This window comes from Vanellus vanellus (assembly GCF_965231255.1).
Source record: "Vanellus vanellus genome assembly, chromosome: 1".
NCBI lineage: Eukaryota > Metazoa > Chordata > Aves > Charadriiformes > Charadriidae > Vanellus > Vanellus vanellus.
Window position 1 is genome coordinate 164224791 of NC_138905.1, and position 14342 is coordinate 164239132.

General features: G+C 39.8%; 2 protein-coding genes across 4 annotated transcripts in view; one reads left to right on the forward strand and one right to left on the reverse strand.

Moving 5' to 3' along the window:
• The window catches only part of DZIP1 (DAZ interacting zinc finger protein 1), a 37750-nt gene extending 27372 nt beyond the window's left edge, over positions 1-10378 (forward strand). The window contains exons 12-19 of the mRNA XM_082498223.1: positions 221-366; positions 694-889; positions 1230-1359; positions 1568-1618; positions 2457-2659; positions 3040-3170; positions 8894-9062; positions 9849-10378. Coding sequence (XP_082354349.1) covers positions 221-366; positions 694-889; positions 1230-1359; positions 1568-1618; positions 2457-2659; positions 3040-3170; positions 8894-9062; positions 9849-9931 — 1109 coding nt within the window. The 3' untranslated portion in view covers positions 9932-10378. The remainder of the gene's footprint in view (positions 1-220; positions 367-693; positions 890-1229; positions 1360-1567; positions 1619-2456; positions 2660-3039; positions 3171-8893; positions 9063-9848) is intronic.
• A 2631-nt stretch (positions 10379-13009) lies between these two features.
• The window catches only part of CLDN10 (claudin 10), a gene marked incomplete at both ends in the record, with an annotated part of 64185 nt that continues 62852 nt past the window's right edge, over positions 13010-14342 (reverse strand). For all 3 annotated transcript variants that reach the window (XM_082495064.1, XM_082495063.1, XM_082495062.1), the window contains 2 exons: positions 13010-13124; positions 13848-13955. In XM_082495064.1, coding sequence (XP_082351190.1) covers positions 13010-13124; positions 13848-13955 — 223 coding nt within the window. The remainder of the gene's footprint in view (positions 13125-13847; positions 13956-14342) is intronic.

Consider the following 14342-nt stretch of genomic DNA (forward strand, 5'->3'; position numbering starts at 1 on the left):
ACTTATGAGTACAAGGTACTGAGTTATAGATTCCAAGTGAGTTGACTTTTGTAAGCTAGCCCAAGATTTTCAAAAGAATACAACTCTGTGTGGACAAAAAGTGCATATGTATGTCTGTGGTGTTTCTAAAAGATGCATGCTTCGGTGCAGTTTTTAATTGTCTTACGTACTGTGAATTTTTCAAATGTCTCTTAAATGCATTTTTGCATTCTTATTTCAGAAATTGAGAAAGGCGATCATAAAACAGGTAGAAGTAACCACTATTTAATAAATGCTTTGAAGACTGATCCTTCTTTAACTAAAGAATTACGAGTTGTTTTGGAGCAAGCCCTGGAGGAGAAGCTGGAATCCTTGGGAATTAAAGCAGTAAGATTATTTTGAGTTATTGAAAAGAGGGGTAATCTTTGTCCCACTCTTTTGTTGTTCTCTTTCACTCCTGTACCTCAGCCCTCAGCCTATAAAGTTCAAAGCTAAATTTCCACGTTTTAAATAAGTGCAATTCATTAACCTAAGGGGATGTCCATCAAATTAGAGCTGTGGAGGATATGGCTACACATGTGAGCAGTGTTACCAACTTTTGTGATTTTTCTACAAGCTTTGTGATATTTGAAGTTTAAAAGAGCGTATATGATTGTAGGATATAAATCCCAGATATAATAGCCCCTGTGTTTATGATACAATTTGTTTTCTTAGGGTGTTCGCGGTATCCCAAATGATCGCTTAAATAAAATTTTGCGTGCTATTGAATCTGCTAGAGAATTCAAACAGAAGCAAGAGCCTGACATTCAGCGAATTCGAGAGCACCTTGAACGCCAAGTTAGCTTTAGGGTTGAAGAGAAATCGTCATCTTGTAATAGAACTGTTTCCTGTCCTCAGCTTCCTTCAGAAGGTTAAAAAAATTTTCTTGTTTTCTTACATTTCATAACTGGTACTTAAGGTTTTATTTAGAAACACTTCTGTGTATCTGCTTTCATAATTTTTCACATAATTATTCTATGTAGTTATGGCGAACTAAACAGTTTCCTTTAAAGGGTTCTTGATATTGTGTTTAAGTGCATAAATCTTAGCTCCTAAATTGGCAATCTACATGGTAACTCTGAACTGCTTTGAAGTAAAACTGCTTTTAGTAAAACTATAATCTGCAGCAGAGACATCTTTAATTTGGGGAATGAAATATGAAAGATACCAGACATTGTTTCAAATAATTAGATAGATAACGTCTCTTGTAGATAAACAGAAGTTCAGTCAGTTGGGAATTTCCTCATCTACCACACCACGAAAACCAGTGAAACGGTCTTCCACAGCTGTCCGCCCAGCTGAACAAAGAACAGCCATTGCTGAGAATACATCTACACCAAAGTAAGAGATGCTATTCTCATAGTACTCGTACCTCAGGTAACAATCATATGGATTTGGGGTTTTTGTGTTTTGTTTTTTTTTTTTTTAACGTGAACATTTCCTGCGAATATTGTAAGAATTGAGCAAAGAGTTCACATTACTTCTATATAAACTTTATGCCTACTTAGTTGACTGTCAGTCTTAAAATAACTTGTGTTGTTATTTTTAGATCCAGGAAGCTTTTTGGAAATGGAGTTGCCAGAAAGACATCTAGTATCACGTATGCTTTGTTCCCTTGTATTTTTGAAGAAAACATATTTAGTGACTGAATATTCACTTGCTTGCCATGCAAAAGCTATTATTAAGCTGAAATTACAAACACTTTCTGGACTGTATATTTAATATTTTGTTTTAAAGTATTATTCCATTTGAGTCTGTTATTATGATTCTTGAAAGATAGTATGTTCTCCTTTCAGCAGGTGTATTCTTTGTTGTGAACCAGAGAGGGACATTCAGTAAAATCGGATAGTATCACTTCCTTTAGTTTCATTCTCAGATGCTTTTTCTGAGCCAGTTAAAAACATTTATAGACCTTTGTGACTTTATTTTTTCAGTTTATTGATATTTTTTTACTGTGACCCAAATTAAACACAATATTCCAGATTTTGCTCACATGAGGCACATTACTTTGTAATTTCCTGCACTGAAAAATTCCTAAATTATTTTCATCTAACAGAATATCAATACAGACTTTCTGTGCTGCAGATTGCATGACTCTGAATTTTTCTCTCCCTGCTGATCCACAAAAGCCTATCTTTGTTTGCCTGGCAAGACTTGTTATATATTGGTCTGTTGTTTTGTTAAGATAGTTGCATAAATGGAAATAATCATGTCTACATAAGAGATCATTTTGTCATAACTTTCAGAGTTTACTTAGTAGCATGATTTCTTTTAAAGAGTTTTATGGATACTTAGAATTTATGGGAGCTCCCTTTTTTTTTTCACATAAGAAAAATGCACGTTGCTTGTACTTTCCATTCCAGTAAGCTTAAATATGTATATATCAATTCAGTCAGTGAAACCCAGTAAGTCCTCGGGTTGTATGTGTTTTTGCTTAGAACTCCACCATTCAGTTCAGAGGAAGAAGCAGATGAAGATGATATTAAGCAGTGTTACATATCACCAGAATTATTGCAAAAGCCATCAAAAACATCAAGCAGCAAAGTCAGTGCTTTTCAGAAGACTTCTGGCAAAAGCGATATGGATGGGACGGAGGAAAGTGAAATTGAAGAAAGTGGAACACCTGCCAAAACTTCAAAAGGTTTTTTCACTACTTTTGTATATGCACGTTGTAACAGCTGTACATGAATTTGCATTTCCTGATAATATTTCTATGTTAGAAAACATAATGAAGGGAGACTGTCTAGTCTTGAGTGTATGTGTATTTACGTGCACTTTATGGTTTTGCTAATGTATTTATATTAATATAGTACTTAGAGATGTCAATTCAAATTAGATGTGTATCATGCTGTTTTAGATAAATGCAGAAAAAGAAATAATCTGTGCTTCAGGGAGACTTCTGTCTAAAACACTCTTAGCCTTTTACTTATTTTTACTTTGTGAAAGATTTCTAGAGGGTTTACAGTAAAGCCCCTTACTTGTGAATGGAAAGTGTTAATATATTTTTTTTATTAACTTTAGGAACAGTTATTCAAAAACTGACCGAACAAGTTGGAAAGAGTCTTTCTAACCATGGAAATAAGAACAAACCAGCTGGAGGGATTAATGTTGCACAGGCATTTATTAAGAAAGAAGAGGTGCAAGAACTGAAGGTATCACTTTTAATAGTCACTAATATTTCATTAAGTAATTGAACTAGATATGTATGTTACTTTTTTTTTTTTTTCATGCTGAAACCATCTTGATGCAGTGAAGAACTTAATTCTCAAAGACAGTTTTGGAATTCCAGCTAAGTAGTCTTTTTGGGTATGTCTGCAGTGGTATACAGAAATGTGCTAGTGAGTGAGCTGTGCCAAGTACCTCTTCATCCACGCTGCTTATTAGCTTATGCCGTGACTGGTTTGGATCACCACAGCTAGCCCAAAGTTGGGGCACAATTGGTATCAGTTTTATCTCCTATTGTAGCAGCATAGAGGCAGCCCTTTTTTACTCGCTTTCCTAGTATCTTGGTTTGATGGAGGAAAAATGAATTTGCTTATCTTTTATTTTAGAATATTTTTATTTCTAGAGTTTTATCTGATACGGAACTTTTAAATACATCTTAACGAGGGGACAAATTCCATTTCTGAATATGGTCTTTGTTCTGCTTCATCTATTTATAATCATATACTGTTTTCAGACTATATCAGATCTAGCACTCATGTCTGTCCATTGAGTATGCCATACGTTCACAATCAGAATACTAACAGAACTTATTCTTTACCCCTCAAGCTCCTAAGGTCCCAGTCTTCCCCTCAGTTTAAAATTTTATAACTGGTAAGCCACTTTGGTGCAAATTGGTCTTTGCTTGAACAATTTTTTAAAAGAACAAAACTCCAAATCAGAAGTCATCAGCAGATAGTGCTGTTTGTTCCAGTTTTAGTCATTGTTATTAGACTGAAGTAGACAGCCAGACGCTAGTTCTAGCATTCAATAAAATATTTTTTCTCTAAATAAACAAATAATTACTGAAAATCTTCTTATCCATAATAAAACTGCTACCTTAGAGCTTCTTGGCTAGCAGTTAAATCTGAGATTTATCACTCCTCCCAGAAACAGTGACAATTCTATTTCAGTTTCCAGAAAGAGGTGATTGTCTTAATCAACTTTAGCTGTAATGGTAGGGTAATCACATTTAACCTGTGTGCTTTTAATTGCCACTGGTGACACCTAACTTGTCCATTGACAGTGTGGGAGCTGCAAATCACATCACACTCAAAATTATCAACTCAGACATGACTTTTTACTAGAGCATGTAGTGATAGGATGAGGGGGCATGGCTTTAAACTGGAAGAGGGCAGGCTTAGATTAAACATTAGGAAGAAATTTTTCACTTTGAGTGTGGTGAGGCACTGGAACAGGTTGCCCAGAGGGGTTGTTGAGGCCCCATCCCTGGAGGTGTTCAAGGCCAGGCTGGACGTGGCCTTGGGCAACCGGGTCTAGTGGGAGTTGTCCCTGCCTATATCAGGGGGGTTGGAACTTGATGACCTTCGAGGTCCTTTCCAACCTAAACCATTCTATGATTCTATGACTATTTCAGTGTAATTTTCTGTCCAAATGTTACTTTCAAAATCTCTGCAATGTCAGAAGACTGTAAAATGTTCATAGTTAAATTTAGGTGTTGTTACATTTTGTAAAAATGTATAGACATCTAGCCACTGTGTTAAGGAATTTCAGCTTCAAGAGCAAAAAGCTGTAGCAAAATAAACCTTACAGTCTATGTTTTAAAGATGCCTCAGTTGTCACTGGTAACCTCTCTTCTCACATCTCTCAAGCCCCTGAACCTCAAGGCAGGGACTGGGGAAATGAAGTCCCTCCCATCATGGGAGAAGATCAGGTTTGAGACCACCAGAGGAACCTGAACATACATAAATCCATGGGGACCTGACAAGATGCCGCCCAGGGTCCTAAGGAAAATAGCTGATATAGTTGCCAAGCCGCTCGCCGTCATATTTGAAAAGTCATGGCAGTCAGGTGAAGTCCCTGACTGAAAAAAGGGAAACATCAAACCCAGTTTTAAAAAGGAGGACCTTGGGAACTACCGCCCAGTCAGCTTCACCTCAGTGCCTGGTAAGATCATGGAACAGATCCTCCTGGAAGATATGTCGAAACACGTAGAAGACAGGGAAGTGATTCGATACAGCCAACGTGGCTTCACCAAGGGCAAATCCTGCCTGACTATTCTAGTGGCCTTTTACGATGAAGTGACTGCATCAGTGGACAAGGGAAGAGCTACGGATGTCAGCTACCTGGACTTTGTAAGGCATTTGATACTGTCTCCCACAACATTCTTACCTCTAAATTGGAGAGATATGGGTTTGATGGATGGACTGTTAGATGGATAAGGAACTGGCTGGATGGCTGCATCCAAGGAGTTACACTCAATGCCTCAATGTCCAAGTGGAAACCAGGAATGAGTGATGTCCCTCAAGGGTCTGTACTGGGACCAGTACTGTTCAATATCTTTATTAATGACCAAGGGTATTGAGTGCAAGTTTGCAGATGACACCAAGCTGTTGATGCACTTGAGCGAAGGGATGCCATCCAGAGGGACCTTGACATGCTTGAGGAGTGGGCCCAGGTGAACCTCATGAAGTTCAACAAGGTCAAGTGCAAGGTCCTGCACCTGGGTTGAGGTAATCCCCAATATCAGTACAGACTGGGGGATGAATGCATTGAGAGCAGCCCCGTGGAGAAGGACTGGGGGATACTGGTGGATGAAAAATTGGACATAAACTGGCAATGTGTGCTTGCTGACCAGAAAGACAATCATATCCTGGGCTGTATAATGAGAACCAACCAGCAGGTCGAGGGAGGTGATTCTTCCCCTGTGTTCTCATGAGACCCCAGTTGGAGTACTGCATCCAGTTCTGGGGTCCCCACTACAAGAAAGACATGGATCTGTTAGAGCAGAGGAGAGCCACAAAAATGGTCAGAAAGCTGGAATACCTCTCCTATGAGGAAAGGCTGAGGGAGTTGGGGTTGTTCAGCCTGGAGGTGAGAAGGCTCTGGGGAGACCTTATTGGACCTTTGAAAATATAAAGGGGGCTTATAAGACAGAGAAAGACTTTTTACCAAGGCCTTTAGTGATAGGACAAAAGCCAATGGTTTTAAACTGAGAGTAGGTTTAGATTGGATATAAGGAGGAAATGTTTTATGATGAGAGTGGTGAGACACTGTAGCAGGTTGCCCAGAGAAGTTGTGGATGCCCCATCATTTGAAGTGTTCAAGGTCAGGTTGGACGGGGCTTTGAGCAACCTGATCTAGTGGAAGGTGTCCCTGCCCATGGCAGGGGGGTTGGAACTAGATGATCTTTAAGGTCCCTTCCAACCTAAACCATTCCACAATTCCGTGGAAAATACTTTTGCTATAATTCATTTAGAATACATCGTGTCCCTGATGCATTAACACAGTGGCGTGTTGCTGTATGGACGTGATGAGTTTGAAATGAGGTTATGAACCCAGGCCAGGTGTTGCTACTCTATTTCTGGAATCTTTACAGAACAACACACCGTCTTGTATTTTTTGCTAATTATATATGAATATGCATATATTCATGTCCATATTTGCATGTTTAAAAGTAGGCATATAGTTCCAGTTAATTTTTTAAATTTTAGTAGGGATTTTCAAAGGTGCCCAAAGACATAAGCACAAAATGCCACTGGAATGATGGTTTCTCTGAAAATCCAAATTTTTTTATTAGCTGAAATACTAATAGCTCAATAGCTGCTATGGCCATTCTTAAAACCCACAATGCCAAAAATCATTTAGAAGGCATCCCATTGTCGTATATTTTATCAAGGTCATATTTTACAGAAGTTACTTAATAAACATTTTGGAGAAAAATCATTTTGTGCTTACCTGAAGCTGTATTACCTGCGTGTTCACCTGTACCAGACATTGTATGGATTATGGTATTTCTTTGGAGGAGTAAGTCTTTGAGTTAATAATACTGCATAGCAGTTTTGATTGGTGCTGTGTATTTACACTTACAGAATCATAGAATGGTTTAGGTTGGAATGGACTTTGAAGGTCATCGAGTTCCAACCCACCTGCCATAGGCAGGGACACCTCCCACTAGACCAGGTTGCTCAAAGCCCCATCCAGCCTGGCCTTGAACACCACCAGGGATGGGGCCCCCACAATTTCCCTGGGCAACCTGTTCCAGTGCCTCACCACCCTCATTGTGAAAAATTTCTTCCTAATATTTAATCTAATTCTCCCCTCTTCCAGTTTAAAGCCATTCCCCCTCGTCCTATCGCTACACGCCCTTGTAAAAAGTCCTTCCCCAGCTCTCCTGTAGGCCCCCTTTAGGTACTGGAAGGCTGCAATAAGGTCTCCCCGGAGCCTTCTCTTCTCCAGGCTGAACAGCCCCAACTCTCTCAGCCTCTCCTCATAGGAGAGGTGCTCCAGTCCTCGGATCATCTTTGTGGCCCTCCTCTGGACATGCTCCAACAGGTCCATGTCTTTCCTATGTTGGGGGCTACAGAGCTGGATGCTCTGGATCAAAACTGAATTCTGGTTGAAGTTGACATTTTTTCCTCTCTATTTTGTACTTTAAAAATCTGTTGAGACTTTGTGACTCTTTGAAGAAACTCTTCCTCCAGCATTTCTCAATATATGTGACTGACTTTCCCATTACCACGCCCTGCCCTCCAAATACAGATAATTTAAAAGAGCAAAATGTTGATTCCTGGTATGTTAATAATACAGCACACTGAGTGGATCTGTCAGTTTTTGAAAAACAGTTTGCAATGTTAAAATTCTATTATGTTGCAAGATAGAGCATTACTGCAGTCTCTTCCCTTTCGAGACACATGACACGTTCATATTTGTTGATTTTTCTCTAGTATGTACATACCTTACGTGGTTTTCTAATAGCATCTGAATCTTTCTCTTCTGCAATAGAAGTGCGTTCTATATCTTACTGTAATATTGAGAAACTCCTGTGAAATAAGGTTTGGGCTTTGTGAGAACCGTCTTTCACTTTCCACAGTTAAGCTCTCTAAGAATGGCTTGATTCCACTGAACCACATCTGATTGACAAACAGGGAAATGCTGTAGCCCTTCTTTCAAAAGCTGAATGAAGATATTTAGTTCTCACACAGATGAGATAAGAAAGACCATGGACTTGCTGCCTTCAGGTTCATCTGTTTGACGTGACTCTTATTTTGGGAACTCATTATGCCAATCCACAACTCAGTTAAGAATATCCTTGTATATGCTGACAGTGAGTCTTAAGAGGAATACATATTTTAACTTTGAGTACCATGTGATTTTTTTTTTTTTATCTTTCATTATTTATTTTTTTCTTTAAATAATTTAGCTTTAAATTGAAAAGGCCTTTATTGCAATATTACATTTTTCTAGTGTGAATGCAGACTGCTTATATAGCTAACTAAACTGCTAATATGTCATGTCTTTATTTTCATGTAAGTAATATACATTTTAATGCCTAAAGGACTTTCCATCTCATTGGAATAGCTAACATCCCAGAAAAGACAATCCTTTTTTAAGTTAGACACGCAATACCTGGAAACATAGGTTTCTGCCAGTTATGAAACTGGCAGAACTTAGGACTTTGAACTTTTGCAGTTCCTAACTTAAAAAAACAAAACCAAAAACGAAAACCACTTTTAGCTTAGGAACTATGATAAGCAATTAATATAATTCAGGTAACTGGATTATGTGGATTTTAAAACTGTGGTGCTAGATGTCATACAGGCCACATGCCAGTGCATTTTTCTTCAGCAGTTTCACATTGTTGAGTTTATGGAAGAACTCAGCACAACTCGAACAGACAGGAAAAACACATGTTCCTTCTTCTCCCTATTAGTTCACAGAAGTTGATGAAGATGATTGGGATATATCATCAGTAGAAGACTTTTTATTGATGAAAGATGATAGAGGTCAGAAGGCATCAACGGTTCCGAAAAATGAGTCAAATGCTGCATCTGTGGTACATGCATGGGGTCTTCCGAAGAGAAGTGTACCAAAGGAGGAAGGTAACGTATTCATACTTCTACATTATAAGCCTTAAGTGACTGACACACCTAGAGGAGAACTTAAGTATAGTGTATTACACATTGCAATTCACTATATGGTATTTTGTAAGAAAACAACAAGTAAGAAAAACTGTCTGCTTGGGTTTATGTCATATAAATCATATATGATACTTATGATATATACTTATACGTAAACGACACACACACATGAACACGCAGAGCTGCCAAGAAACTTAAATTTGAGTTTTTGAAACATGCAGTACTGTCAGGCTTCAATCTCATCTTAAAAATCAATCATCCAGGATTTTTTTTTAATCCCTTGACAAATTTAAGGGAGGAGGGAAACTTTCCTACTTTGTCTTAAGAGTAATAATAAAATTTCAGGTTTGTTCAAGATCTAAGTGACCTGCCAGGCTGAGATAAATATTTCAGCTACTGTTAAAGTAATAGCCTCAATCTTACATAGAACTTATATAGTAGTTTCTAGCCCTAACATTTTAGTAGACTTAAAGCTGTGTCAGTTATATAAAGATACTTCGGGGTTTTCTTAAAGGGAAAGTAATGTCTACACTGACTGCTTGTACTCTGCATTGTATTCTCTGACAGAAACAGCCTTCATATTATTGACACTTGTAATTTCCTTGCTGGTTGAAATTCTGCACTTCCTGAAGTTCACAGGTGTTTGCTCACACAGCATGTAATTTTATCTCATCGATAAACACAAAGTAAAAATATCCCCGAAATATTATTAATAACTTTTAGTATTTTTTTTTTTTATTTTAACAGGCCCTCATGAAGCTGATAATACAAGCACGTTAAAAAGCAGCTTAGTCACTGTAACAGACTGGAGTGATTCTTCAGATATCTAATTGTTGCATTCCTGAGGGGAGGGACTGCTACCGGGTGCTATTGGGGTTGACAACGTAGTTGAAAACATCAAGTGGTTCCTATTTGTTTCTCATATCGGTCATGAACAAGGAATAGTGTTTACAGAGCTTTTGTGTCTTTCAGTCCTGAATTTGAAACAAGAATATTCATATATACATCAATGGCCATGTCTGTTTGGAAATTGAGAGTTAATTCTTCTTTCTCATGAACTCAAATGTTGAAAGTCTCTTTGATTTCACTGAGGTGAAGATTTTGCCTCTAATGTTTACATTAAAGATTGAAACTGGTCTGGCAAGGAAGCCTGTTAACCAATGAACAGAATTTACTCCGGAGTATTAGTTTATAAAATTTTTAAATGCACATTTTCTTGTATTTTATCATAAACTTTATATAAAATTGTGAACATTTTAAAGAAAATATTTCCATGCATTGTTACGTTTCTAACATGGTTTACAATAAACATCAAATGAAAAGGAAAAAAAGGCCTCAGCTATGGAACTAGTTATTATTAAATGCCTCCTATTTTGGAAGGTTTGGGTTTTTTTTTATTAGAGTCGAGTCTCAGTTCACATAAAAGCACAAAAACTGGAATAAAAATTCAGACATCAAGCTAAGGTGAGGAAAGTACTGACCTGCCCTTGCGCAAGTACTTTCATATTTCTGTCTTGTCCGTATTGGCGGCCTTCTTAAAACAACACAAGAGTGCTTTGACTTAAAGGAAATGCAAGAATAAGCTAAAATAAAAAGAACCTTGAATGGCTTTGTAGTTCTGATGTAGTTTAGATGGTATCAGATACAAGACCTTTTCTATCATACTGTGCCTGTTAATAAATAGGACTATTCATTTTTTATATTTACATCTTTGTCCCAAAGTAACCAATGTATTGAAACTCTGAGGGTCCATCAGTTCACACCTCAAGACAGACACGAGTTTGTGTCTGATTTTAGGGTCTCCATCTAGAAAGCCTTTTTTGGATATTCATAATCTCTAATCTCATTTATTGAATCTGTGTACAAATATTCCCTCAAAAGCCATCACATTTCTATGGACTGGCCTAAAAAAAAAAAAAGTACTAGCTGAATTTTTGAACTGTTGTAACTAATTCAAGATTATCTAAAATAATGCTGTTAAGTATTGCCTGCTTTTATTTGGTCAGCCCTTCAGGAACGTCACTGGCAGAGCAGGCCCACTGCTATTGCCTGGGGTTTTTCCTTCCCTTTGGAAACCCAGTGGCTTGGAGCCATTCTGGAGCCAGAGGTGCCCCGGCACCCTGCCCAGCGGGAGGGAACAAGAACAACCCCCTGGAGATGACTTGTCACCCCCAGGGCTGAGCGCTGAGGCAGGGTGGGAGCGCAGCGCCACACAGCTAATGCAGAATGTAGGAACTGTCTCTGGGCCTTGTCTTGCCTACCACAAAACTCCCCAAAGGCTGCAGCCTCAACCTTTGGTGTCCCTGCCATACACAGGACTGCTCACGATCACGTATGCGTTGTTCTTCTCGTGCATGCATTCTTCTTAGGCCATGCAAGACCCTCTCTAGTGACTGTTTTTGACTTCTTAGTACCTGCTCCCACCTCCCCAAATCCCATGCTTGCTTTCACTTCATGGTGTGTACCCTCAGCAAGCTTGCTGATGACACAAAACTGGGAGGGGTGGCTGACACACCAGAAGACTGTGCAGCCATTCAGCAAGGCCTGGACAGGCTGGAGAGTTGGGTGGAGAGGAACCTAATGAAGTTCAACAAGGGCAAGTGTAGGGTACTGCATCTGGGGAAGAATAACCCCATGCACCAGCACAGGTTAGGAACTGACCTGCTGGAAAGCAGCTCTGCAGAGAGGGACCTGGGAGTCCTGCTGGACAACAAGTTGACCACGAGGCAGCAATGTGCCCTTGTGGCCAAGAAGGCCAATGGTCTCCTGGGGTGTATTAGAAATAGCATGGCCAGCAGGTCAAGGGAGGTCATCCTCCCTTTCTACTCTGCCCTGGTGAGGCCATATCTGGAGTTCTGTGTCCAGTTCTGGGCTCCCTGGTTCAAGAAAGACAAGGAACTACTGGGGAGGGTACAGCAGAGGGCTACAACGATGATCAAGGGACTGGAGCACCTCTTATGAGGAAATGCTGAGAGTCTGCGTAGCCTGGAGAAGAGGAGGCTGAGTTGGGATCTCATCCACACTTATAAATATCTAAAGGGTGGGTGTCAAGAAGATGGGGCCAGACTCTTCAGTGGTGCCCAGTGACAGGACAAGGGGCAATGGGCACAAACTCTGGAACACAGAAAATTCCATCTGAACATGAGGAAAAACTTCTTTACTTTGAGGGTGACAGAGCACTGGAACAGGTGGCCCAGAGAGGTGGTGGAGTCTCCTTCTCTGGAGATACTCAAAACCTGCCTAGATGTGATCCTGTGCAACCTGCTGTAGGTGAACTGCTCTGGCAGGTAGGTTGGACTGTATGATCTCCAAATGTCCCTTCCAACCCCTACCAACCTGTGATTCACCCAGTCTCTTCCTCTTCTTATTCCAATGGCACCAAATTGACCAAGTTGCATGTTCATCAACCCCGGCAATGTGCTAAGGAGGTAAGAACCTGCAGATTCCCACTGATTGTCATTGTCTGGCCCTGCAGTTCTGATGTGCTCTGCAATTCCAATGTCACTGCTGATCAGTGGCGAGATATTTCACATAATAAGCTGCGCAGCGTACGGCTGCTTTGCCCAGTCCTGAACCCATTTCAGAAACGGTTGCAATGACATACCATGGTCGATATGATGCGTGTGATGCCATTCCCATAAGCGATTGACATACTGAGTTGGTAAATACCCCATTTATTTTTTTTTTTCAAGAAAGCAACATCAGCTCATGATTTCCAGGTATAAACTTTACCAACATCAATCTTAAAATATTATATAATAAAATTTACATCAATATGTAAAAAGCTGCAAGTTAACGTTTTAAAAAGTTATTGTCTTAGTGGTAATTACATTGGGGTTGGGGGGGAAATCACTCTGAATGAAACGTACAAACTCTTTTAAAACGCTTTGAATCTTCCAACAGTACAATTAAACGTAAGCGTTCTTGTCAAAGTGCTTTGGTGGGGTTTTGTCCGGGACACTGTTGTGGACCTTTGTACGAGAAGACATCACAGATGTGGCTCCATTATATGCATACCCTCTCCTGAAAAGAAAAGAGAGTCAACCACTTACAGCTCATCCCACAGACAGGTAACATCTCTGCATCCAAGCGGTATAGTCATATAAAACTAGAAGAGATGTATAGGACCGTACCTATAAATTTCAGGGGAGGGGGCGGGGGGACACACCTTCCTTGCCTTTGTGGTCTCATTCTGGTCTGACATTCCCCCTCTAGCACCTCTCTTTGCAATTTACTTTTCTATAAACACATATCTCTTGTTCACAGCTAATTGAATTAGGGCTCAATTATGAAATATTGAGGCTGTGGCAGATCCTAGGTGAACAGCAACTCCCTCCAGCTGCACCTCTTCATTATCACCCCTCTTCCACTGCTGGAGGTCCCCACTGCCACCATTGCTGTCCTTCACCTCTCTCACTTTTGATCTGATGATTTGGGATTAAAGAAACTTATAAGGTGACCCGACCACTTTTCCTACATCAGTGAAAGCATTTTTTTTTTCCAGATGTAGTAAATTTATCAAGTATATGTAACACAAGTATTTGTTCTGAGTCGATAGCTTCTCTCAACTACATTAATGATGGACAGAACATTATCTTTAAATCCCATTATTTTCTTTCATCCACACAATCCTCTTCTGAACCTCACTACAAAGTGTTTCGGAAAAGTAATCAAACCGCATACATACATAGCAGGCACAAATGCACTAGTATTGATTTCTTTCAGTAAGTACAACTTGTGTTTTACCTTGGAGAACTACTGTTTTCCGCTATTGAGAAGCAGAATATACTGCCACCAATTATGCAGAGTGAAGCTCCAGCCCATCCAATGAACAAAGCTGCTCCTAATTCATACCTACAGGAAGTTAATATATGGGTTTAACAAAAGACAGCATGGATTTAACAGGTTTTATTTAGAATAAAAGAACTAAATTTTATTTTTTCCTGAATAACTTTCCATTGACATACCCATGATTCACCGCAAAATCAGCAGCTCTGCCGCTCACCCATGTTCTTCTCATTATCTCCCTCTTACTCACGGAGGCGAACCCTGTCCCTGCGGTACGCGTGGGCAATGCTGCTCTCCCTGCGCAGCCTGCCGGGGTGCCTGGCTTTTCCACGTCTCCTCCCGGACCCCTTGGCTGGGGGGGGGGGAGGGGGCATGTTACGCGATTCTTTGGCCCGTTTACAGCTCCCGTCCCCTTGGACCATTCCGGGTTTGTTCCCACCGGCTCCCAAGCTG